Raw genomic sequence first — 26439 nt, 5'->3', positions numbered from 1 at the left:
GTCATCTCTTATCAGTCCCGGCTATTAAAAGCCGCGGAACTGAATTACCCTGTGCATGACAAAGAGCTACTTTCAATAAAGTATGCTCTTGTCAAGTTTCGTGTGCACCTATTGGGCACCGAACCATTTGTGGTTTATACGGATCACGCATCACTGCGGACCGCAATAAACTCACCGCACCTCTCGCCTAGAATGGCAAGATGGCTCACATTCTTCTCTGAATTTAATTTCAAAGTTGAATATAAGCCGGGTAAGTCGAATGCCTTGGCTGACGCTTTATCGCCCAGACCAGACTTCAAGGTTAGACACCAGGAAAGTGTCTCTAGTGCGAAAGCACAATTTCAGCCGTCAACGTTGGCAGCCACGAAGGCATACCACGTGACGAGCTCATTAGCTTCTGAGATAAAAGAGAGCTACAGTCAGGACGACCACTGTCGCCTGCTGTTGGATCACTTCGGTGGACGAAAGGTTTCCCTTCCGTCGCACCTAAAGGCTTAGCTAAATCGCTTTAGCTACAGCGATGGCCTATTATGGCATCAGCTGTCACCTTGTGACCCCTTGAGAATCCATGTGCATCATGACACAGATCTCAAGCTGATGATCCTTCACGAGCTCCACGATGCGCCATCTAGTGGGCATCTGGGCTGTATAAGACATTCTTATGAGTGTCAGAGGAATTTTGGTGGCCGCATCTATATAGATGGGTGGCCAACTATATTCGCTCTTGCGAACAGTGTCAGCGCATTAAGCCTGCACCGTCCAGCAGTGCGCCACTGAAGCCGCTACTGATTCCAACCAACTGTTGGAAGTCAGTGAGTCTGGACTTCATGTTTGGCATGCCGCCCGATCATAAGGGTCGGACAGGGCTGGTCGTCTTTGTAGACAGACTGAGCAAAATGGTGCATTTAGCACCATGTAAGATATCGATCACAGGCAAGGAGGCAGCTCTCTTGTTCCTGAATCATGTTTACCGACAATTCAGGATGCCCGGGTCCATAGTATCAGACCGGGATCCACGTTTTACGTCTGTTTTTTTGGCGACATGTGTTCAAGCTGCTGCGTAGCAAGGTCCACATTTCGACCGCAGATCATCCCCAGACCGATGGCGAAACCGAACGTGCCAATCGGGTTGTGGCGGATCTCTTGCGCACTATAGCAACTCCCAAAGAGTAGAGCAAGAAATTGCCCTTTGTGGAGTTCGCTATAAATAAAAGTGTCCACGCCAGTACGGGGGAGACACCGTTTTATATTAACAGACTGCGCCATCCTCGAACGCCAGTCTCGTTTGTGCGCAGCCCGAGTTTTAGTGGGGGAGGGCCTCTCACTATGCTCGGTGCGAAAGAGGGCCAATGAGGGTATCATCTCAACGACTTAAACTTGCCCTAATGAACCTGCCAGTTAAGCAGTGGTCAATAAAACTACGCCTTCAATGCGCCATTTACCATTTCGATTTTTGACACAAAATGTCGGAGTTGAATGAGGAGATTTGATCTCTCGTACCATTCCAGCCTCGTGCTTAGCACGGAAGAAATCGTCAATGACGTCACACTGCTCCCCTAGACAGGGCCATTGTCTTGTGACATAGTATTTGGTTCCCGGAACCAAGTCAATTTCATGACAAACACCTCTATCCGGAGGTAAAACAGATGGTGGATTATTACATACCACATCTTGGAATTCCTTAATCAAGGAATAAAAGGGATCCGTAGGATCTTAACGATCGATGACCCATTTCGCGCACTAAGTGCAGCTTTTGTGTCATCCAGGACAGCTTCTTATAGAAGTGACGATGAGTTTAACTCAACCATAGGTCGAATGACAACCATTTCAGATAAGTCGCCAGCCTTAAAGACTCGACCGCACTCATCAATAGATATTTCGTCTAGCTCTAAAAGAGCATGTAACGAAGGGATTGCCGCAAGGCTAAATTCCCCCTCAATGTTACCGGTTACACCATTTACAAGCGTATGTAATTGCTCACTCGTATCATTTTGTGAGGGTATACACGCTTCGTGTCCATCCTGTATTGGAGTGGAGACAATACGCCTTTTAGAGGCCGGGACATTCACGTCCCCGAATTTTTCAGTCTGTATTGGTGCTATACCAGACATGATGTCTAATTTGACATCCGACAAGGAATTAGGTAACTCAACTTCCTTATTCAGTGAACGTTAACGCGCTTCACGTTAATTAGAAGGATCTGACCCAAAATGCCCTGGCGAACCGCCAATAGTGTCACTATTGACACTCAGTATGGTGCCACCTGGGCCGACCACACTCGGTGGACTTATACCACTCCTTGTATCTCAGGGACTAGCAGGGGTAGTGTGGTGAGGAGAAGCAGAAGGTAAGGTATTGCATATAAATTCTCTCACTCACAACGAGCCAAGTTGATTCGCTGAGACCGTTGATTCGCCAAATTGGAATGTGGCTGAAAGCGGCGCAGCAGTTTTGCTTTGTATTTATTGGTTCTTTCATAAACACAATACAACCGGGATCGGGACAGCACGGCCAAGTGGTTTCCCTGAGCCTTCCATGAAGTGTAGACGCCATGGTTATGTGCGTCTATAGTGGTGCGCTTGTGAGCGATGCATTAATTTTATCCGAACCTGGTCAATCGTGTGGAGGTGGCATAGGTGGTATGTCACCAGTCACATAGTCACGCTCAATACGGCTAAATTGTGACACGATCACGTGTTGTCGGCTAAACTTTGAGTCCAAGTCTTCTGCGTCAGACTCTTCGTGAAGGGTATTGGTCTAAAGACAGATGTTGTGGTTCTACCCAACTGAAAAGCAGCTGCACCTTTATGGACAGTGCTCCCGTGAATGGTCGCTGCGCTAGCTAGCGCAGACGACGAGACAGTTGCCTTGATAACGTTAGGCACATTCGTTGTCGCAGCTTTAGGCGTCTCCATGTTGAGAGCAATGGGTTGATTTCGGATGGGACTCATAGCACCATCACCCATCCCCATTATCTCGCTAGACTCATCACTACCGGCAATCCAATGCCGCGCCGACACTACGCCGTAAAGCAAGGACTCATTTGATGCGTTAACACTTGCAATAATAATCTTGTGTCTTCTTGGCTAAAGCCGGATTTTCGTGCGCACTTATTAAGTAGGAAGTAATCTTAAAGTGTCATCTCTGTAGATAACACTAATATGTATTGCGAGCCTTTCTTTCGAGATGCCTCGCGTAATGGATGACGCTCGCCGTCATCCCCGCTAATGTAAATGCCTTCAGGGACATCACATCCACATGGGTGGGTCAAAATGTGAACTACACCCAAGTGGTAGATCTAATTACATCATTTAAGTTATTCACCATTCTTTTAAGTACACAAATTGTACTTAACGGGGATTGTAGCTACTTTAGCCCTTTACAGCGAGTCAGATGATTATCTGATAGACGTTTATAAGCACATTGCATTTTAGGAAGTTTTGCAGAGCATTATAAAAAAGAGGGTTTAGCCAAAACAATGAGCCTCCTGTACGAGAAAGTATGCGGGCTGACGGTGCTATCGAATAAGTCATAGTCAAATAGTGCAGGCGGGCACGTCGTAGTGCGGCCACGCTCTACTTAGACACACCCCCTAGCACAGCGAGGAAGCGGTTTAACCTGCTTCTCTTGCGTGCAGTGAGGAAGTTGTGGTGGGCGCGTTAGCGGCCTCACCCAACACGGTCAGCGAAGCAACTACGTGATGTGAGCGGTAATCCGGCTCCTCGTGCGCACTTACCAAGGAGGAAGTAGTTTTCAGACTGCTTTATATTTATCGTATTAAATTTGAATACCTATTTTTTCCAATCAAAATGTCATCTCTATAGATAACACTTTTTATGTATTGCGAGCGTATCTTTCTAGATACCTCGCGTAACGGATGACGCTAGGCGGCATCCCTTCTAATGTAAATGCGCCCATGTGCATCACATACACAAGGGTTGGTCACAAATGTGCACCACACCCGATTGCTGGTTCTAATTCCTATAATTTAGTAATTGACCATCCCCTTGAGTACACCAAGTGTACTTGACGGGGACTGTGTAACATCAGGGCAACTTTAGCCCGTTACACCATCCTCTCTAGCGTACGTGTTTCCATACACGGCGCCAAAGATGCCACCTAAAAGGGGCCACGTTGGCGGGTCGTCGGCGAAGACGCCCACTCAAGCTCAAACTAAGCGCACGCGCCGCGTTAATTCGCCGGCCGCGTCTAATGCCTTAGTCGAAACGCCGACAGCTACTGCTGCTGTCGTGTTAACAGGGCTAAAGGATCTATACCACTTTAATAGTGAGGATGCTGATCCGTTGCTCATTGTCGACTACAATGAGTCGACACCGTTGTCGTCACCTCATAGTAGTGATGCGGACAACGAGCTCATGAGGAAGGATGATGGCGCCTTATTGCCCATCCAAACTTCTCTGATGGCTCACAACATGGAGACAGCAGCTTTACGAATGCTGTCTCGTCGTCTGCGCTGACAAGCGCAGCGACAGGTAATGAGAGCGCTGCCCATAAGGCGCAGCCGCTTTTCCATTGGGTATAACCAAAACGCCTTATGCTCAGACCATAATCCATAATGGTTCTGACGTGGAGAATTTGGAGCCTAAAGCTCCGCCGACGACACGTGAACGTGCTCAGTCGGTGTCACAAGCCAGTCGTTTAAAACGTGGCTATGTGACGGGTGGCATACCAAAGATGTCCCCTCCATCAAAATAGCCTCGTTTAAACGGGCCAAGAGCGTCGCTCCCTAGAGCGCGCTCTCGTAGACGCACATAAGTATTATGGCGTCTTTATATCATGGAGGTCTCAGGGAAAACCGCTTGGGCGTACTTTCCCGATCCCGGTCGTGTTGCGTTCAAATGAAACGCCCAACCGATACGAGGCGGAACTTCTGCGCCGCATTCATCCGCATTCCGATGCGATGAAACAGCGCTCGCAGCGAATTAATTTTGCCCGCTTGCGTATGAAAGAAATCATGGGCGGTACTGTACCCCCTCTTTCTTCTCGCAACGCTACTTCTGCTAGTCCATTTGAGACTAGCGAAGAGGTCTCAGTTGGTGCTCCTTTCATTAAGAATTTAGTTACAAATCGGGTAAAAAAATTCAGCCTCCAAGCCGGGCACATCAATACGTAGGGTATCGATCGGTTCCCAAGAGTCAAAACTCTTCGGGTAACCCCCATTGGACTAAGATCTGACACCCTTGCCTCACGGAGCGGTGGGCAAGCAACCTTCCAACAAGGAAGCGTTGATTCCCACCCGAATCCATTAGTTCAGGCGGCGCCCGATGGGAGTGGCGATCTCGCCCAACTACTCGCGGCTGCGTTACCTTCGTCCGCTTAGTCACAGGCGTTAAGCGCTGATGAACGACGTATTGGCAACCTCGAGGGTCAAGTCTCGCGACTGACCTCGGATCTTGTTAATGTCCGAGCGAAGGCTCGTCAGGGTTATGAACGCCTGAAGACTCGCTTCGACCTCTTTGAAAGGATAATGCTGAGGGATCCGCGTTGCTCGCGTGATGTCCCTCGCCCTCTAAGTCCTGTTCGTGGTGGGAGGCATCGGTCGGATAGCTTTTCGCCTTCACCGTCCCCCTCACCCGAACGACGCTCGACTCACAGTCGGTGTCACCATTGGTCTCCTTAGACGGATGGGGGTATGTGACCTCATTTGGGTCTACATACCGTTTCAGACGACCCACATAAAATACAGGGTGCGTCTTCATATACGGGGGAAGGGTGAGCCTATAATTTGGGTCTCCAACCTCTTTTACCACCGTAAAGAGCCCAATGAAACGCGGCAACAACTTCGTAGTACCTACAGGTAGTACACAAATTGCATTTTTAGGAAGGGTAGCAGTACTTAATAGTACTTTTTCACCCACTCTAAAGCGTTCATTATTTTTGCGACCATTTCGGTTCGCATGTTTTTGCTTGTCCTGTGCGCTTGCCATTGCGTTACGAGCTTTGCGTGTGATGGCTAATCGCTCATCCACAAAACGTTGAGCCTCGCTCACGCTTTTGGCATCAAACTTGCCTATGATACCGCCGAGAGGTCGGTCATATCACGCGTCATTACACACGGCGACTAGGTCGCCCCATCTCTCACAGAGAATGGCCCGATGGCTATCCTTTTTCGCGGAATAAAACTTCGAGGTGGAGTATAAGCCCGGCAAGCAGAAATGCTTTGGCCGATGCGTTGTCACTATGGCCGGATTATGAGCTCTCTCATTTAACGACTATCATGTCGCCTATTCCTGAATTAATCCGTTCGGCTTACGCCAAGGATGAACAGTGTGTAGCTATGCTCCAAGCTCAAAAAACCTCTGATTCAGGTATTAAATTTCCGGCACGTTTGCGTGCAAGGTTACATCGATTTTCTATCGATAACGACTTGCTGCTTTATTGTACAGACATCGCGGACCCTCCGCGTGTAGTTGTTCTTCAGGATGAGAATTTGAAGTACCAAATCCTCCATGAGGCACACGATACTGTCCTAGGTGGTCATCTCGTTAGAAAAAAGACCTATGGCTTTGTAAGCCAGAGCTATTGGTGGCCCGAACTTTATGAATGGGTCAGCAAAGGTGGGTTCATGACTCTCCAAAAGTTTGCTAGGAACATTGCGCGTGCGCCTAAGGTCTTAGCCCTCCGATCGATCCATGGCTCACGGTGTTCTGACCAGGCCATACCAAGGATGAGATCATATATCGAATCCAAGTCAAGGACGGACAGCGTCATATACTGTCAAAGTCCAGCAACTTTATACCTAAGTGCAATGAAACTTTGGGAACAGTGACACGAGTCCCAGTCGCTAAGCGAACAGTGATTGTATCACCTTCATGCGCTTTTAAGCGCCTCAACGTATTGTTGACTTCCTTCAAAGGAAAGGCGTCGAGCATAATAGCAAGACGCTTGTGAGTCAGTTAAAATTGACCATTGCTTATCAAAGCCCTTTACAGTCGCTTGAGCGACTAGCAAGCCAGGCTTATATTCTCGCCCCGTGTCATTAAGCACTGAGCGAATTGGGGCTAGATTCTGTTTATTCTCACCTACTAGAGGTTCAACAGAGCCTAGATCTTCCCCAGTAGGGCGCCCCGCACCTACAGGGTATCGACGTTTTCCCGCACCGTACCAGATCTCTGATATAGGTCGGAGTTGGAGCTCTATGAGCTTTACGCGAATTTCGAAGAGGACAAGCCGGACGTAAATGTTTCGTGCTTCCGCACATATAACATCTACGGATGATCTTATGCTGTTCCACAGCTTACAAAGTCTCTTCTCCTTCCTTAACGAGGCTCAAATTTATGGGTTCCGCTCTATTAGACGGAACCCATGTGCTCGAAGAGCTTGTTCGGTAAACATGCGTGCTAACGCGAGCACACTTAAATTCGAACTCGGCGCGTAGCGCTATGGCAACTGCCTCTTCGAAAGTAGTAGGATGAGATCGGAATAATCCGCTCGGGCAACGCCCTCATTTAGACCCCCTATAAAGATGGTTACTACAATTGCTTCTTGCACCGGGTCTTGATTCATAGATGCAATGAGAGTTCTCAACTCCTGGACAAAGTCTCCAAGCGTTCTTTTACCCTGTCGAGTCGATAGGAGCCGTGCTCGCATGCGAAAAGCCTGATCAGGCGGTGAAAACATGCTCGTCATTTGCTGTTTTAGCGAGTCCCATGAGGGAAAAGCGTCGTTTATAGACATGCTGCACGATAGTGCCCACTCCATGGCTCTACCTCCTAGTTTCGAGATGGTCATAGCCACCTTTTGCCGTTCTGTTAAGAACAAGGCGGAATCAATAGACATTTCCATCTGCTTAATCCAAAAAGGGAGATTTCTCCCACTTTTCCCACAAATGTCTTCACATTTACAGTTAGAGGGCGAGCCCTCGGCTCTGAGTCAGGTACAGAGATGTACCGGGTTGGCATAGATGCCGCTAAATGGTCATGTACCTGACCGATCAGGGAGGCTTCGTACCGCATGAAGGCTTCAAGCTTTGCATGCAGGACCTCTGGTCCCTGGGAGATAATAAACTCCACGTGCTCAAGCCCGAATAAGGTTTTGAGCTTGTCATAAGCAGCGTGTTGCGCTTCTGACAATTCTGGAACCTCTTCCATTTTCGTGATAAATTAGTCTTGTGAAAACTCAGGCGTAGATTGACTACGAGTGCTACCAGGTGTAGCGGGGCTACCTCGCTCTTAAGGTCAGAGGAATACTTTCAGACTCAAAACGTCACTTAATTCTATTGAACTAATGGTTTAACAACTCAGGGAGCCGTACAAGCTATTAAAGCTTAAGGAATCCTAGCACAAAGTATTCAGGGGTTCGTAGAATTAAGTGGCAACTAGTGCGTAAGAGATTATACCTTTGAAAGGCTTCTATCTCTTACAGGTCAATGCGCAAGCCTTAGAAAGGCACTTGACGCTTTAAGATCAAAAGGCGAATTGCACTTAATTTAATTTTTTAAATCTAAAAACCTTACCTAGCTAAATTTTAAAATAGATTTTGGCCGCCAGATATAAATCTGGCGGCGACCACATTTGTTACCCATAATTAATGGGATTTAAGTAACTAACTATTTTAAAATTTGATAAAAGGGTATTTTTACCCATAAAGTAAATGTACCACAACAACGGTTCTCCAACCAATGTGAGCCCCATTACAATAGTAGACCCCCCAATTGCACACCTAGAGTAGCAACTGTATCATAGCTTCTTATACTTCAAAATGTTAATATCGTTTCTCTTGTCGATTTTGCCTCACCGAGTGGACAGATGTTTAAAAAAAATCTTGTAGCTTAATTATTTTCTTGAATTTCAGAGCGTAAATACTTTTTATCCAATAAATGAGCTTCAATTCAATCAGCTGTTGTAAGACAATTAACAATGCAAACAACGATGCTCGGCGTCGTAACGCGGGTGCGAGATTATGTCTTCTACGAGAGAAATCCACTCGTGCAGGTACTTATATTAAAATTTAAGCGGCTTTATCTAATTTGTGGGTAATAGATCCTATACTTTGCAACCACGGGGTCATGTTATTACCTATATCTGCGCGAGGCCCATCCATTGCTTCCTAACAAATTCGTCGCGTGGTTCCACAAGTATGCGTTGCAAATGACAATCATCGAATATTTTTGTCAAAAGTTTAAGCAAAATTGTGATGTAGGTGGCTAGCAACGCTCCTATTTGTTGTGTCCATAGCGCTGTACGTCGTCATGTGCACGAAAGACCCGGGTGTGATCCGACGTGAGAACATACACAGGTTCGAACAATATGTAAACCATCCAGTTCTTTTTCCAGAAGGAAAATTTTGCCGCACTTGCAAGACATTAAAGTAAAGAATTGGGTGTGGGGATCTTGCAGAGCTTGTCTAATATATTGCGTGATTTGTTACAGATTACCACGATCGAAACATTGTCGGATATGTAACCACTGCGTTGGCAGATTCGACCATCAGTATGTACTGCTCTTTTCTTTTATCTTGCTGCTTTTGCAATACTTAACAATATATTATTGTGCAGTTGCAGTGAGTGGCTCGTACGCAATTCTTCAATGCAACTTTAGAAATGTGTTTCTAATGTCGACCACGTCTTTTCAAGTCTGGTTCAATGGCTGCGTCGGAGAGAAAAATTACAAATACTTTTTAGCGTACTTATTGGTAAGTTTGCATTGAAAAGAATGGTCATTAAAGTTTATAAACACATAACGTTTTTATTGTTTCTTATTCAGGCTCAACTCGTTGTTTGCCTCGAGGGTTTTTTCGTCACCACGAGCGTATTTTACACTCAGGTAAAAAGTTGCTTGGAACGAATTGTAAACATTTCTGACGACAAATTTGAAGGCAGACGGAAGATCTGTTGCGTTCACGTGGTGTAAGCATGGAAGTGGTTGGTAGAACAGAGACGGCTAAGATCATGCAGTCACTCATCGCGGTATGCCTGACTATTGTCGTTGCCTTTATCTATTTATTAATCGTGGACGTGATTATAGAATAACCAAGGACTCGGAATTGTCACTGCCATGAGCTTCCTCGCGGCCATTATCCTCTGGGTCTTTCTCCTCATGCAACTCAAACGTATTGCTCAGAACGAGACAGCCAATGAGTCGTTCAAGCGAGAAGATTTGCGTGAAGAAGCCGATCTGGACGGGGAAACATCCGGACGCAGAATGTTTCGCTTTCTTTTCAAGCGACTGAGTTTCCAAAAGCGTCCAAAGATGGTCGTGCCTCGTCGGGAGCTCAAAAAGGCCTTAGACGCGACATGGGGTGGTCTTTTCTCGCCAGACGCTATTATGAACACTGAAGAGAGCTTCTCTTTAGAGGATGTCAACTTTAATCCGTACAAACTTGGATCGTTTAAGCACAACCTATTCGATGCTTTAAATCTTCGTTTGAAACAAAAGTCACGTTGACAAAAAAACCATAACAAATAGCAACAACAATTTGCCTGGATAAATGAATACATTCGTGCCATGAGGTACATTGCTATTGAATAACCCTCACCTACAGCGACGTAGCGTCTTTCGTGCTTCTGACTGAATCTCCTAGTCCTGAAAACGTCTTGTTCATGCTGATTGTAGCTTGGACTGAATGCACCGCGGCTTTGAATTTCTTTCGTGCATGAAAGCGCCGTAGTTCAGTCAAGGCGCTTGTTAGTGGTACTGTAGCCACGTCGGTTCCTGTAATCCACTTGTGCTCGAGTAGTTCCTTCGCAGAAGCTCGGTCTTTTGGGTCGACTTTCAGCATATTCGAGATAAAGTCCTTCGCATCTGTCGAGACATCATCCCAATAGGGCGAGTCATAGTAGTATTGGCCTAGACGGATCTTTTTGAACAAAAGGGGCTGCGATTCGTCATGAAACGGGGGATACCCACACAGTAAAATGTACGTAATGACACCAATGCTCCAGATATCCACGGGTTTGCCATAGGAAGCCCCTTCCAAAATCTCTGGGGCTACGTACCCTGGGGTGCCACACGTGGTTACGAGTCCCGAATTGTCTTTTGTCACAGTCTTGGCAAATCCAAAGTCCGCAAGCTTAATACTCGCATCGTTCTTGGCTGATAAGAGCAGCAAGTTTTCTGGTTTGAGGTCTCGGTGTACGACATTTTGATCATGGCAATACTGAATCGCTCCAATAAGGATCTTGATAAGATCGCGTGCTTCTTTTTCCGTGTAAAACGTCTTCTCCACAATGCGATCAAACAGCTCGCCACCACTTACAAACTCCGTGACGAGGTAGTAGTAGTCTTGCTCGACAAAAAACTCTTCCAGTGTCATGATATTGGGGTGCTGCATCTGTTTCAAGATAGCCACTTCAAATTGAATCGCTTCGTCGTCCTCGGCCGAGAGTTCCGACCGTTTAATACACTTGATTGCAAACTTGCGTTTGCTTTTTTTATGGACGCTTTCGCGCACGACCGAGTACGAACCTGAGCCAATGACTTTGCCAAGCGTATACAAATCGGTCACTTTGCCGCTGTTTTGACTGCCAGTGGGCGTCAACGCGGCTATGGGCCTGTCCTCTACATTGATAGCGGCCGTGACAGTGGACACATCGTTTCTGGGCGAGGCTGGCGATTCGCTGCGCCCGAAGCAATCGAAGAAGCAGGAGAAGCAGCGCATGTTGCAAGGAGCTACTCGTGGGGAGATCTAATACGAAATCAGCTCCCATTTTGACAAGGTCGGATGATATGGTACATATCCAAAAGGAAGGGGAAGGGGTTAAGAAGGGTCAAGCCATTTTGCTAGTGTAAGAGATAGACCCTAAACCTTAATGTAACTCTTAAGAGATCGACCCTAAACGTTAATGTAACTCTTAAGAATGCTTTCTTCTTCTTAAATCCATTAAGGCTAGGTTTCTTTGTCCTACGGTAAGAGCAGAACAAATCAAATCTTATTAGGAACGTTTTAAATTTTTTCCTCGTTCATTCATGGTTCAATTATTGCATTGGGCTGATTGCACAAGCTTTCTTGCATTAACATCACAATGATCTTGTGAATTTGTCGACAGTAAAGGTTCATTTCAATTGCCCGTCGTTAAAAGCGATGGCATTGATGCCGCAGAAGTGAGCGCCACAACAGGTGGCTCAATGGCAGCACTTCGATCCGTGAGAACGCTTGGGGTAACTCCGTCACGACTGTCGACTGCCAGTGCTACAATACAATAATTCAAACAAGTGTCAGGATCCAATCATGCCTTAAATAATTACAATACTTTTTTTTCAAAATGTACCTCGTAACAACCGCGCGAGATCGGAAGGACGTTCCAGATAAAACATGGCCTAAGAATTAAAGCGTAAATCTCCAAATTAATATCTTTCAAACACATTACAAAACGTACCTCCGTCTTGCTGCTGCCCACATGACACGTAAAGACGTTGGCTTGCTTCGTTAATGCAGAAAGCGACACCCCTGGCGACACGGATGCTTCTCTATCAGCAGTCGTGAGAGTAGTGCTTCTACTCGACACAGGACGCGATACCTCCTCTTTCTTCGCTAAAGCCATGTGCTTCTTGAAGTACAAGAACAACTCGTCGTCCTCCGCCCCACTACCAGCATAAAATACAAAATCAAGCTGAGGCGCAAACGATCGCTTTCGACGATTTTGAATTGGCGACAAGCCTTCGCGTCGCGCTCCACGACTCCCAGGCGAACTTGATTGATAATCTGACTGAAATCGCTTCAAAACTTTATCAAGCAACAGCGTTTTCGTCACGCCTTGCAAACGAACTTCCACTCGATTTGCACCTTGAACAACCTCAAGAGGCAAATTACACAACACATCTTCCAAATTCACTTGCATATCGCGTGCCTGCATGGGGCCAAAAATTGGATCGGTTTCGCCATAATGCCATGTTAACGAACTCTCTCTGCTGTCAATTCGGCTTCCAGGCGTGCGCTCAGTAAAGTATTGCATAATGGGCCGCACCACCTTCTTCCACGACGGATCCGTGTCTTCTGCCATCACTTGCCACTCGTCATCATTTGGCAAGCGGTAAAAGTAGCCTGATTCAGCAACAATTCCAACTCGACGATCTGTGAGCCATTTGCCTATCGCGTCGCGTTCATTTGCACTAACAAGCACGACGGTATTGCGAATGTCACTTGCAAGAGATTCAATGAGACGCTTTATAATTGTCTTTGGCAACGCAACATTCCCATGTGGTTGGGATGGACCCGAAGTTTGTGAATCAAATAAAGTTCCTTCATAGTCGAGGACCAAAAGGCGCTGGCTACTGCGGGCATATGCATTAATGACGTCGTTTACTGGTAATCTCACTAGCTTTTTCACGACAGTCTTGGGTCTCGAGACTATATCTTCCAAATCTGTTAAGAAACTTCGTCCCCAAAAACTGGCCGTATGTTTCTTGACATAACGATACAAATTGGTTTGACGATATTCCCGCTCCACAAGCGGTAGCTTTAATGCATATCCAATCGCATTGGCCATGTCCGTGGTATTCCATGGATTGATACGAATCGCACCAGATAATGACTGAGCACTGCCCGCAAATTCACTTAAAATTAACACGCCCGGTCCTTCGCGATGGGGATCACACGATTGGTTCTGGCACATTACGTATTCATGGCTCACGAGATTCATGCCATCACGAAGCGACGTCACAAGGCACACGTCAGCCAAGTTGTAGAGAGCGACAAGTTCACTAGGAGTGACGGGACGATGAATATAATGCACGGGCGAGTGAGTGAGCGTACCAAAGCGGCCATTGATTCGCCCGACCATTTCATTTACACAAGCAGCCAAGTGTTGATACTCCTGCACGCCTGTACGCGATGGTACACCAATTTGAATAAGCACAACATCTTGGCATCGTTCAGGATAGAGCGAAAGAAAGCGCTCCATTGCGAGCAATTTGTGTGGAATTCCCTTAATATAGTCCATCCGATCGACACCAATAATTATTTTACACCCTGCAAATTTAACAGCAAGTTCTTGAATCCGTTCTTGGGTCACTTTCAAATTGAGATTCTCTTCAAAATGTTCCGGATCAATACCAATCGGAAACACCCCAATGGCCGAAAAATGGTCGCCTTGTTCAACGCCCTTTGGCGATGTCAAGGCACCTGGTACACGTCCGCAAGCAGCAATAAAATGACGGGCATAGTCGTACGTATGGAATCCCAAAAGATCAGCTCCTAGTAACCCTTCTAGAATTTCGCGTCCTACTGGAAGCATGCGGTACATTTCTGCCGTAGGAAATGGAGTATGAAGAAACCATCCAATCTTGCATAGCGGATGTCGCGCTCGTAATAACGAAGGCAATGTCATCAAATGGTAGTCATGAATCCATACAAAGTCCCCTTCTCGATACACTTGATTCACTGCTTGCGCAAAGCGTTTATTAGCAACTTTGTATGCATCCCATTGTCGCAAATCAAATTTCTTTTCACTCCCAGGACGAAACAGGGGCAGTGGCACATAATGGAAAATCGGCCACAAAATGTCGTTACTAAAATCATTATAGTACATCGAGGCAATTTCTTTGGACAGAAAGACGGGGACACAATTAAATTCGGTTGCCAATTTTTCACGCACTTTGCTCTGTTCTTCGTGAGGAATTTCTTCCCCCAGCCATCCAATCCATAGAAATGGAACTTGATCGCGAATTCCATTTAATGCGGTTACTAGTCCTCCTGAACTCATTGTAAAGCTCCAGTCACCAGTAGTTTCGTTGCGTTGGAATGAGATTGGAAGGCGATTTGACACCATAATCAAGCGATGCCTCGTATCCATTATAGGCGGCATCGTCTCTCCTTGCGGCTTGTCCGTCTGGATTTGAACCATTGACAACTGACGCTGTAGCTCTTGAATATTCACCAAGAGCTCTTGTTCGCGGGCATTCATCTCCACCACGTCTTCATCATCTACTTCAAACCCGCCAAGCGACAACGAACGTGGTACTTTCGAGGGCATTCGTATCTTTGTATGAACGCTCCGAGGCAGTTGCTGATTTTCCGAAAAGGAAACGATTTCCTCCTCCTCATTGTCGCCCTCAATCTCCGCATTGTTTTGAGCGTCGTAGGCATCGATGCTTTCGCTTGTTGACTCGTGGGCACCTGTGGCTACGGACGATGAAAGCTCCATCGTCTGTGAAAGCTCTCTCTCGCCGGCATTGGCGCGAGATACGTCCTCCTCGTCCACGAGAATAGCTTTGTCGCTCATTGTCGAGAAAGCAATTGTATAAAAGCTAGAAGATTACCACCGGTAAAGTTCTCGCGTGGCGAGAGAATCTCAAAAAGCTCAAGAAATGAGCAAGAAGAAAGATGCGTCGTGTCTCTGAATGGTGACTGTGCGCAATTTGGGCATTTTCCATCACCGTGTTCTATGGGACCTGCAATTAGTAATACCTTAGACACGAAAATTTCTCATTCATGCAGTTCGAAAGGATATCCCGATTCGCAGGATTGACGACATTCTCGACCGATGCTGCCGACGCGAGCCGCACCAACTCTTCAAGTGTCTCCTGTCATTGCCCCCTCTAGACACTCTCGTCTCCAACCACCATTGCTACGTATAAATTCCCAAACACATGCGCAGCCAAAGTCTGCGCCAGGTCATCGGCGCCGCCACGATGTGGCTTGGGTGCCCGACAGTTTGGCAGAAAAATGCTATAGCTGTCAAGCCTCGTTCTCACTGGTACTACGACGTCATCACTGCCGACGCTGTGGCAATGTGTTTTGTGACGCGTGCTCCTCGGCTCGAATGCCTCTGGTTAATTCGGGGTTTGTCGCACCCGTCCGCGTCTGTGCAAAGTGCTCCGTCGCTGCCAAAAAGGCGCATGCGAAAATGGTCCAAGAGCGACAAGAAGCTCGAACTGCTCAGCCTGCCCGCCGTCATAGCGATATTGCAGACCGAGAAGGGTCACTGAAGGGGGGAGTTTATGCAACGTTATTACACGAGACAGGGTCGTGGCATTTAAATGAAAAGACACGACGAGGGTCCGATGGACCATTTGGATATAGAGCATCTCACAATTGTAGTAGCCATGACATGATGAAGGGAGGAATTATCACGTCAAACGGACGACGGGAACGAGCGTTGCCAATAGCATCCCAATCGTTAGAACGAAGGGAAAGTGAAGAGATCGAAGAGACAAATGGACAGCACGATGGAAATTATTTACAGACACTACCGGGGGAGGCAGTCTTGGTCAAGAATGATAACGTACGAGTGCGATTTATTGAACGAATTGAGCATGTTGGGAGGCTCTACGTGACAAATTATCGGCTCATTTTTAGCCCTGTGGGTAAGTATCCTTTCAAACCGACGAGGAGAAATGATTGTCGTAAGGTCCGAGAAGATCGTGTGCCGTATGCGAGTGATTTGGTCACCGAGTCTTTAATTGCGTATCAAGCAATTCCACTCTTGACCATTGAACGCGTCAAACGTAAAGAAATGGTCGAAACGGACAGTGGGTTGTTGGAAGTAATTGGCAAAGATTTTCGTCGGTTGCAATTTGTATTCTATGGACTCGTTTCGAAGCAAACGTTTCGAAAATTTGATCGGACGTTTGCACTCGTGCGGATGCATGCACTTGGAGAACCCGAAGGAAAAGTGGATGAGTTTGCCAAGTTTTCACTCGAGCGGTTTGATGAAGGGAATGACGCCACCGCGGGATGGTGGATTTATGACGCCGTCGAGGAGTTTCAACGAATGGGACTGTCGTCCTCGACGTGCCGGTGGCGATTAAGCTACGTGAATAATCAATATAACATTTGTCCTACGTATCCATCCATCTTAGCTGTACCTACTTCAGTCTCTGATAGCGTGCTAGCGGTGGCCTCGAAATTTCGCTCGAAAGGACGCATTCCCGTTCTGTCGTGGCGTGATCGTGAAACTGGGGCCGTGATCTGTCGAAGCAGTCAACCTTTAGTCGGACTTGGCCAGAAACAATGTGACATGGACGTATTCCTGATTCAGGCCATCGCCGCCTCGAATCCGTCGTCTTCCAAGCTTGTGATCATTGATGCACGACCGTGGAAGAACGCCGTGGCACAAAAGACTGTCGGTCGCGCCGGGTATGAGTTGACTGAGCACTATGAAACGCGCCATGCGACCTCTTTATTAAAGTATGCAGATATGGTGGCGTCCGAGCACAGTGCCGCATCGTCTCTGTTTGCAAGTGTCTCGATTAATGGTGATTTTGAACCCCTGAATAGTGGGTACCAACAGCTTCTCGAGACGAAAGAGTCGGCGTTGGTCTTAACAGAATGTAAATTGATTTTCATGGGCATCGAAAACATTCATACCATGCGCAGGAGCTATCAGAAGCTTATGGAATTGTGCACGACGAAGCAGAATAACGACAAGTGGCTCGACCATCTCGCCTCGACCCACTGGTTGAATCACATTTCACGTATTTTAGACTCCGCCGTGGAAACTGTTCGGATTGTGAAAGAACAAAAGTCGAGTGTATTGATTCACTGCAGCGATGGGTGGGACCGAACGGCTCAGCTCACAGCGTTAACGGAACTGTTACTAGACCCATTCTATCGAACCATCACGGGCTTTGAACGACTCATTGAGAAAGAGTGGTGCTCGTTTGGGCACAAATTTCGTGATCGGACTTCCCACGGTGCGAGCAATAACACGAACGAGACGTCTCCAATTTTTTTGCAGTGGATTGATTGCGTATGGCAAGTAATGATTCAATTCCCAAGTTCCTTCGAGTTTAATGAACGGTTTCTTATTCTTATTCTCGACCATTTGTACTCGTGTCGGTTTGGAACGTTTCTATACAACTCACAACAGGAGCGCATGGAGCAGGAATCCATGCATCCAACTCAGCCACTGTGGTCGTATTTGAGCACGGTGGATCGAGCGACTGTGGTCAATCCCTTCTATAAGCCACGGAAGTCTTCTTGCGGGAAACGGAAGACCAATGTCACAGCCACTCGAGAATGTTTTGAAAGGCCAGCCGCAAGTCCTTTTCGAGAACCTTTATCGACAAGTCCATCTTACTCTTCTCACAACGACCAATTATTACCCGACGATTTCTTGGTCCGTGAGAGAAAGGCTTTTGATGCTTCGGATTGGTCTTCTGGTGTAAGCGCCGTTTTTGGAAGCACTCGTACTGCAGCTACATCAGCGTCATACTCTAGAAATCATGCGATAGATGGAGACATTCATGCGAACAAACAATCTACGCGTGAGCAGCTGGATCTTCAAGCACAACGCAGTCGTACACATCCTGTTAACGTAATGAGCAATGGCGACGAATTAAATACTCACGACTCGGAGGCGAACGCAATGGCTTTCGAGCCATTAAGCCTACATCAAATAGTACGGGATCTCGATACTGGTCTCTCGTTTCCGAAACCATTAAAATCACCGAATTTCTCGACTTGCTCTTCGTCACCAATCATTGTACCACAAGAGCAAACTTCATTCTTTGCTCGAGGCGTAGCAAATAGTGATGTCATTGTGAGAACGTCGACCCCCAAGCTTTCGTCTTCGTTAAGGTCGCATTTAAAGTCGTCAGCAGAGCAAATGGCTTTGGATGGTCTTTGGAATCTTTCAGACGCAGATGTTCGATCTGAAGACAATGAGGTTGGTCGCTACGGAGCTCTTACGTCTTGTGAGGATGTGATTATACCATCGTGCTCGATCAAATCGCTTGGTTTCTGGGCACATTACTATCTACGCTGGGACCCAAGTAGCCATTTCGATCGAGACGCAAGTGTCGAGATTGAAACGTCGCACCTTGACGTCCTCATGCACTTAAAAGCAAAGACGAAAGTTATGGCCGAAGCTGACTGTACAAAAAGGCACAAGAACAGCGTTTTACCCGATTCGCATCTCCAAGAAAATAGCTCGCCGCGTCAGCACTTTTCTCGAAAAGAGAAAACGAAATCGCAAGGTAGTACATCGTCTCAGGGATCGGACTTTGGCGCAGAGGACGGTATTTCATTGGAAAGCCAAATTGCGTTCTTAAAGGTGCAAAAGCTTCGCAAACTTAAAGAAGTCGAAGCGAAGTATCAAATACGCCTTGCTCGGCTTCTTGGAATTCAACCCCTTCCATGAATAAGGAAGACCTGGTCGGGTCTATTTAATTCGCGTAACCAAGAAATGTATAATAGTACCCTCCAATTTGTAGACTTTGATTTAAATCAATGCGTTGTAATTCTAACGTTTAGGCTTTTCTCAATACGATAATTGACCCTCTAATGCTTAGCTTGGCGAGACGCACTTCTCTCTGTCGAGACATCCACAGGCAATCGTCCCACACGGACCTTCTCGTATTCCGTGGCATCAAGCGACGTCGTCACCTTGTTAAAAGAATTGGGCATCGATGTCGCTCAAGTCCCCACGACCGAGTGCTAACGGCGAGTTTAGGACTCGTTTCGGGTGGCATACTTGTATCGTCAGTATTCACCACTTGCCATCACAACGGTCAGCTCGATGGTGTACATCATTACTGGTCTGGAGATGAAGTGGGCCTAATGTACCGTGATACAAGAAGGCAATTCAATTTTCCGGTACGAAATTCCGTGTTTGAAAAAGGTCGTCTTACAATATGTGCTAAAGAATTGAAACACTATTGTTCATGTAGTGGTATGACGACAGGAATAAGAGAACCATCGCCGCGTTGATTGCTGCCAACACGGTGGTCTTTGGACTCTGGCGCGTGTCATTTCGAAATGCAAGACTGCATCAGTTTATGTGGCGACACTTTGCGAGTTCGTACGACGCTGTGGTGTATGGCAAAAGGCTTCACACGCTTTTAACGTCAGCATTTAGCCACATTACGTTCCCGCACTTTGGCATTAATATGTTCATGTTGTGGGAGTTCGGACCTCATGTTTTAGCACCAAGCAACGATTTCTCGGGTGCCTGGTACAAGCAAGCCGTGGCGAACTCGCGATTTGTGGGCTACGTAAAAAGCACATACAGCTCTCTAAGACGACGACAACCGGAATTGCTGTCGATCGAGAAATTCATGGCTCTCTATTTGACGTCGGCCATGACTTCATCTGCGCTCAGTGCACTAGTGTCTCGATTACGAGGAAATGGAAGAGGTGCGTGTGTTGATAACTAAAGGACGAGCATCGTTTCATTCTGTAATTGTGGCAGTGTTCTCGATCGGAGCCAGCGGAGCCGTCTCTGCTGTCTTTACACTATCGTGTTTGCTATTCCCGGACCAACAAGTACGTGAAGATGAGAGATCTGGAAGGGATTTAATTCGCTTATAGCGTGCGTTTTTCGTGTAGCTTTTGCTGTATGGCCTCTTTGAGATGACATCATCGCAGATGCTTCAGCTTTATACTGCAATGAACCTCGTTGGTGCAGCTTATCAACGGTATCTACGCATTGATTGTGTAGGTCATTTAGGCGGCCAAGGCACCGGACTTGCGTTCCACAAGCTCGAGTGAGTAGCAAGACAAGACATTGGCAATACTACAAGCTTTGCAATTTAAGAAATGTTCTTTCCGTCGCCACTTCTGGACATTCAATCCAAAAAATAGCACCATAGCAGCCACGTCTACTTTTACTCTGCTTGTTCGAGGTAATCCTTCACTTCCGCAGGCGTGAGCACGTGAAACTTCTTGTCGCTCTTGATAATGCCAACTTCAATATTTGTTTCGTCCATTTCGCCCTCAAAACCTTCTCGAAGCGTCAAAAGCGCCGTGTGAATCGCATCTTCGATCTCCAAGTCGTCATGATAACGCTATATAGTCACACAATATTAACATGGGTACATTCCACGACCACAAAATGTAGCCATTTGCACTCACTCGTTCAAGAAATGTCTTGGCACTGACGGAATCCTTGCCCATGGCCGTGGCTTTCCAGCCAAAGTACGCTCCAGATGGGTCAATCTGATACAATTGCGGACCGTCGTCGTCGTAGCCGGCGTACAAGATTGATACGCCAAAGGGACGGACGCCACCCGACTGCGTAAACTCTTGCATAACGGCCGCAATTTCACCGACTAGAATACTCGCAGGCGCGTGCTCCTTGTACTTTTGGAAGTAGCTCTGTGCTTTCTTGCGCGCCTTGCGCACCAGCACGCGGTAATCGGGCCCGAGACCACTATATACGATACCTGTAGGCTCCGAGATGACTGCAATTTTCTGGTGCGAGTGCTCATCCACGAGAATTGTTGGAAACTTCTTTTCCGTGGCAATGACGACGCCATTTTTGCCTACATGGTCAATATAAAGCCATGAAACTACGCAAATTGCATACAACGTTGGATTGAATGCTTACAGCGTATGCCAAGTGAAGTCTTGCCACCAGAATTCACGGCATTAAGCGCGTACTCGATCTGCAGGAGCTTGCCCGACGGGTTAAAGGTCGTCAAACTGAACGAATACGCAGAGTCCGCCATTGTCGAGTGCGCTGTATTTTCTGGATACAACGGACTTGATTAGGAGTCAATAAATCACGAAGATAGAGAGGAGTGGCCACGCTTAATACGAGACGAGATGCGACGATCTCACCTTATTAATCTTCTGAAGGGGGAACTCCCGGATCGCTGGTACCAAAAATGCGGCTCATTTCATGACGCTGCACTTAGTGTAAAATACCCAAATACCTCATAAAAGTGTCATAGATTAGTTTAACGTAAACGATTTGAATGATGCCGTCGTTGATATAGAAATTTAGGTTGAAAAGTTAAAAAAAAAAATGTCCAATTCTCGACATCACTTAGGTCATAAGATTTATCGGGTGTCAATCCCGTTTGCACTACGCATTTAGGCAATAGCGAGTAATTTTATGAAAATTTAAGCAGATACCTTTCTAGGTTAAAAAATAGTGCCGCTGGCCGCTGTAGCGTAGTATTAATAGATGTGCGCGTCCAGGGAGCCGGACAGTCGTATATTTATCTTCACGGCACGGGAGAGAATATTTTTTTTTGCTCTATCGCTGTGCCAGGGTATGCAGCCCGTGGCAACTTACGAGTACTGTAACGAGCTTAAAGTTGCCCTAATATTACACAGTCCCCGTTAAGTGCACTTTTTTTACTTAAGGGGATGGTCAATTAGTTAAATAAAGTAATTAGACCCACCACTCGGGTGTGGTTCACATTTGTGACCAGCCCTTCTGTATGTGATGCACATAGGTGCATTCACATTAGGAGGGATGACGCCTTGCGTCATCCGTTACGCGAGGTATCTAGAAAGATACGCTCGAAATACATATTTAGTGTTATCTATAGAAATGACATTTTGATTCGTAAAAATAGGTATTAATTTTTAATGCGATCAAATATAAATCAGACTTAAACTACTTCCTACTTGGTAAGTCCGCACGAGGAGCCCGATTACCGCTCACGTCACGTAGTTGCTTCGCTGCAGACCGCGTTGGGTGAGGTCGCTAACGCGCCCATCACGTGGTGACTCACCACGTGCACCCGCAACATCTAGTGTTGCGAGAGAAGAGGATACTACGGCAGACAAAACGTCTGCCGAAAGAAACAAAAAAATGCGTCGCCCACAGCTGCATGTACCGCAGCCGAAGGCGCCGCGCTATTCGCATACCCCATGGACTTGTTAACCATGCGACAGACTTAAAATTGTTGGTTCTGACCAATTAACATCGTTTATAATCAAGTGGTCTTCAAGTGACCACTCTAAGCAATGACAATCAGAGTGATTAATGTTTAAAGGAGGGGTGATGTAACGGGCTGTATCGTTGTTGATTAAAATATTATCTAAAAGGTAAAGAATATTTAGAGAATATTTCTTAACGTAATAAAATTCAGAAAGCTTCTCCATTGGTAGATATAAGCCATTATGTCTACTTGCTCCACGGTCCAGTCAGCGCTGGATGCGCGCAAAGAGAGAGACAGATAAGACTTTGTTACATGTTCCATATCAGCTTATAATTAAGTTAGTATTAAATAGATAGAAACAGAAGCACTTAATTATATTAAATACAGTTCACTTTTAACTTTCATTAAAGCAAGTGTTTTGAAGATAATTTTCCTCTGCACGTACTAGTGTACGTGAAGTGACGTGAGGCACCACTCGCACTGAAGCAGTGCGAAGTGGACTTGTACTTAAGGAGCACACGTCGGTGGTGCACCGTTACATATGGAGATGAACGCGATCGAGCACGCCGTTTCTTGGCGTACTTCAAGTCATAACTTGATGAGGCCTGTGAAGGAAAGACACCTGATGCCTCTGCTGTTTTAAATCTTGCCACCAAGCGACCATTCGTGCGCGTGCACAAGTGCTCGCTTTCACCGAGTCTAATATTCCCGTCAATTTTATTGTACAGATAAAAACGACGACGTTCAGTAGGCGCGGGGCGTCCTACTGGGCCATGACAGAGGACCTTGCCCACAGTGGCGTCACAATCTCCTACCTTCGCTGTGCAATACGCGCAGCTAGATGTCACCTCGCCCATCCACGATCGGCGTGACACGTTGACGGTCCGTCGCGACCACTTCGAGCGTTGCTGGGCTTTAGCGCGACAAACAACTTTGTTTGCGCCGACAGTTTCTCGATTCTCCTGTCGCGGCTGCGTGTTCGCGAGTCTCCAGGGGAGATGGTTGTTGTATGCGTAAGGTACGCCTCGCATGCACGGACAACATTTGGTGGTGCTACTTTACCGGTTCGATGCTCTTAAAAGCAAGAATGTATTCCAAACGTGATGTCGTGACTCGCAAGACATCGTTTCGACGTTGGGTCGGCTGAAACGCACGGTCGAGTCACGTGACATCATTGGCAATGCGGTACTTGCTGTTCTCAACGCGATGACGAGTACGTGGCAGTATATTGCTGCCGTGAATCCCATAGTCACGACTCACTATACCTCCGACGTTCATTCGCATGTGGTTTGCAACTGCACAACATGCTGGGTATGCAACTCCACAACATGCTCCTCCTTAACCGAACGGTGTATTCCTAGTTAAGAATCCAACCGGCAGCAATGGCTTCGGGTTTCACACGGCCGAGCAGCGGCTCACATGCGTGTGAGATCATTCAAAAGTGCTCAAAAGCAGAAGATATCCGTGCGTCACGTAGCAGTGGCTCCCGTGTGCGTTCAAGACGCGACTATCGCGTCAAAGCATGGTCTTCCGATGCATCACGAGAGATCAGTAGCTCCCATGTCAGTCCAAGTCGCGGATATCACACATAGGCAGAGGCTTCCGCTAGTTACGCGGAAGCAGTGATTTTCCGGTCGGTCCATCTGTGTCGCGACGACTCCCAGGGTGCCGTGCGCATGTCCTCTCACGCCGGCTCCGTCACATGAAACAGTTTATGTGGTAAACATGACTAATGTCGGTTCGAGCAGCCATTCGTTGCAGGTCGCGATCATCCTCACGCCGCGTCTGACATCACGTAGCTTCAGTGCTTTCGTATGGTGAGATGCTGCGTGATCTGAAAAGGCGAGAGATCGAACAACTACGTGAGACGTTCAAGTTCCGGCGCTAATAACGATGAGCGTCCGGAAGAAATGGAGCGCAAGTCCACTCACGAAGAGCGCTTCGCGAGCGTCTTGGGAAGAAATTGATGCGTCGAAGAATCTTGTTCTCGCGCTCGCGCGCGAGTTCTGTGATGTCCTCCCGGATACCATCCCGGCGGTTCTTGCCGTCAAGACAGACAACGGCACGTGGTAGATCTCGTTCCAGGGTCCAATTATTGCGTGTCCGTTTCAACATGACCAGGTTAAAGCCAAAAACACATTCTTTGAATGGCCTCTCTTAGCTGGTCATTTGCGCGAAAGCACGTCACTCCATAATTCCAGTCCCAACTTCTGCGTTAGGAAGCCGTCAAGTGGATGGCGTATCAATCATCCTTCTGACAAAGTGAACGATAGAACGATTCCAGCGAAAAAGCCGATCTTACGGAAGGTCAGGGAGCACGATATTCGCTTTCTTTTATTTAACGAACGGCTTTTATGTTCCTTTAATTGCCGTCAGTACACCTAGGGACATGTTCTGGGAATGGCTTATGATGCCGCAGGGGCTTAAGAACACCACCGCTACATTTAATCGTACGGGTATCTCATGTTCTCCTCCTATTTCGTGACGCGTCGAGCCTTTTAATGACATTCCCGTGCATAGTCGTGGCTCCGTGAGGTACTTGAGGCAATGCGCGAGAGCAAACTTTATGCGAATGGACCTTCTGTGCTACCCGTGCTCGGTAATTTTGTCAGCGCAAAGAGTTTCCGCACTATGTTGGCTGCAGATCGATTTTCCCACAATTTCGACAGCGATGGCGATGTTTAAACATGCCAAATGCGAGCGATAGATCGAGCACTAGCTCAGCCAAGAAATTCGACTTTCCGACTTGTATTCAACTTTAAAATTAAACTGAATATAAGCCATCCTGCCATTCTAGGCAATAGGTGCGATGAGTTTATTGCAGTCTGCCTTGATGTGTGATCCGTATAAACCACAAATGGATCGGGGCCCAATATGCACTCGAAACTTGACAAGAGCATGCTTTATTTCAAGTAGCTTATTGTCATGCACAATCTAATTCAGTTTCGTGGCTTTTATAAGCCGGGACTGATAAGAAATGACACGGTCAACGCCGTCGTCATCATTTTGCATGAGCGCGCTGCCGATTGCAAAATTGCTTGCATCGCATACGATGCTAAAGGGTTTATCTGCGTCTGGTAAGGCCAAGACCGGGCTATTATAAGAGATTGCTTCACAGATGTGAACGCATGTTCTTGTACTTTTGATTAAACCCATTCTGCGTCCTTTTTGATGAGATCAGACATTGGTTTGGTTCGCTCAGCATAAATCTTGCTATCTGTATGCAAGTAATTAGCGAGCGCTAGGAGTTGGCGCAAATCCTTCGCATGCCGTGGGATTTGCCATTTATTTACAGACTTTACATTGTATGGGTCTGCTCGTACACCACCATGTGTGCCTACGATGCAACACAGCACCGGTATCTCAGGGACTCCTCTAATGCACTTTTGCAAGCTGACGTACAATTGGGCGTCCTTTCAAGTCTGCAACACAGCGTCTAAATGACACTTGTGCGACTCTATTAAGCTTAACCCGTACTCGGCCCTACTATGCACGAATACATCGTCAAAGTAATGGGACGCGTAGGCACGGTGCCGACGCATCACGTAAGCCACCAATTGTTAAATGTCGCCGGTGCGTTTTTTCAAACCTTGAGGCATCACAAGCCACTCCCAAAGCATATCGCTTGGGGTATTTACTGCAGTTTTGGCTACATCGGACTCTCTCATGAGTACCTGATAGTAGCCATCTTTTAAATACAACGCGGAAAAGATTGTTGACTTTTTCATGAAGTTCAGCAGAACATCTTTCCGCGAGATTGGCGTTTGCGCCGGTACCGTCGCCGTGTTCAGCTTATTGTAAGCATGAACCACGCGCCATATACCTGTGGCTTAACGCACACATAAGGTCCGGCTGCAGTGGGGCGATTTGCTTTCACGCACATGACCCGCCATGGCACGCTTGTCGAAGAATTTATCGATTT

The 26439-nt window shown here is 46.9% G+C and overlaps 6 protein-coding genes across 6 annotated transcripts; 3 read left to right on the top strand and 3 right to left on the bottom strand.

Annotated features, from left to right (window-relative positions):
• Positions 1-8879: 8879 nt before the first annotated feature.
• On the top strand, positions 8880-11641 carry CCR75_006667 (uncharacterized protein; the record flags this gene model as incomplete). The annotated part of the gene is made up of 8 exons (XM_067964735.1): positions 8880-8954; positions 9003-9097; positions 9163-9242; positions 9393-9452; positions 9596-9654; positions 9726-9785; positions 9842-9928; positions 9987-11641. 8 exons carry the CDS (start codon positions 8880-8882, stop codon positions 10404-10406), a joined length of 936 nt encoding a protein of 311 aa, XP_067818326.1. The 3' UTR covers positions 10407-11641.
• On the bottom strand, positions 10498-11619 carry CCR75_006668 (uncharacterized protein; the record flags this gene model as incomplete). Its single annotated transcript, XM_067964736.1, has 1 exon — positions 10498-11619. One exon carries the CDS (start codon positions 11617-11619, stop codon positions 10498-10500), a length of 1122 nt encoding a protein of 373 aa, XP_067818319.1.
• Positions 11642-11804: 163 nt separating the features above from the next.
• CCR75_006666 (uncharacterized protein) lies at positions 11805-15257 on the bottom strand. Its single transcript, XM_067964734.1, has 3 exons — positions 12338-15257; positions 12230-12278; positions 11805-12150 (listed from the first exon to the last, which is right to left on the bottom strand). The coding sequence occupies exons 1-3, from the start codon at positions 15179-15181 to the stop codon at positions 12020-12022; spliced, it is 3024 nt and encodes a 1007-aa protein (XP_067818327.1). The 5' UTR covers positions 15182-15257; the 3' UTR covers positions 11805-12019.
• Positions 15258-15442: 185 nt separating this feature from the next.
• Positions 15443-19042, top strand: CCR75_006665 (uncharacterized protein; the record flags this gene model as incomplete). Its single annotated transcript, XM_067964733.1, has 1 exon — positions 15443-19042. The coding sequence occupies one exon, from the start codon at positions 15443-15445 to the stop codon at positions 19040-19042; it is 3600 nt and encodes a 1199-aa protein (XP_067818324.1).
• Positions 19043-19185: 143 nt separating this feature from the next.
• Positions 19186-20391, top strand: CCR75_006664 (uncharacterized protein; the record flags this gene model as incomplete). The annotated part of the gene is made up of 4 exons (XM_067964732.1): positions 19186-19497; positions 19572-20037; positions 20093-20166; positions 20230-20391. The coding sequence occupies 4 exons, from the start codon at positions 19186-19188 to the stop codon at positions 20389-20391; spliced, it is 1014 nt and encodes a 337-aa protein (XP_067818325.1).
• Positions 20392-20507: 116 nt separating this feature from the next.
• Positions 20508-21350, bottom strand: CCR75_006663 (uncharacterized protein; the record flags this gene model as incomplete). The annotated part of the gene is made up of 3 exons (XM_067964731.1): positions 20508-20687; positions 20755-21164; positions 21230-21350. The coding sequence occupies 3 exons, from the start codon at positions 21348-21350 to the stop codon at positions 20508-20510; spliced, it is 711 nt and encodes a 236-aa protein (XP_067818322.1).
• Between the last annotated feature and the right edge of the window lie 5089 nt (positions 21351-26439).

The sequence above is a fragment of the Bremia lactucae genome, linkage group LG9 (assembly GCF_004359215.1).
Source record: "Bremia lactucae strain SF5 linkage group LG9, whole genome shotgun sequence".
NCBI classification, from domain to species: Eukaryota; Oomycota; class Peronosporomycetes; order Peronosporales; family Peronosporaceae; genus Bremia; species Bremia lactucae.
This window is presented reverse-complemented; position numbering and strand designations above follow the sequence as displayed.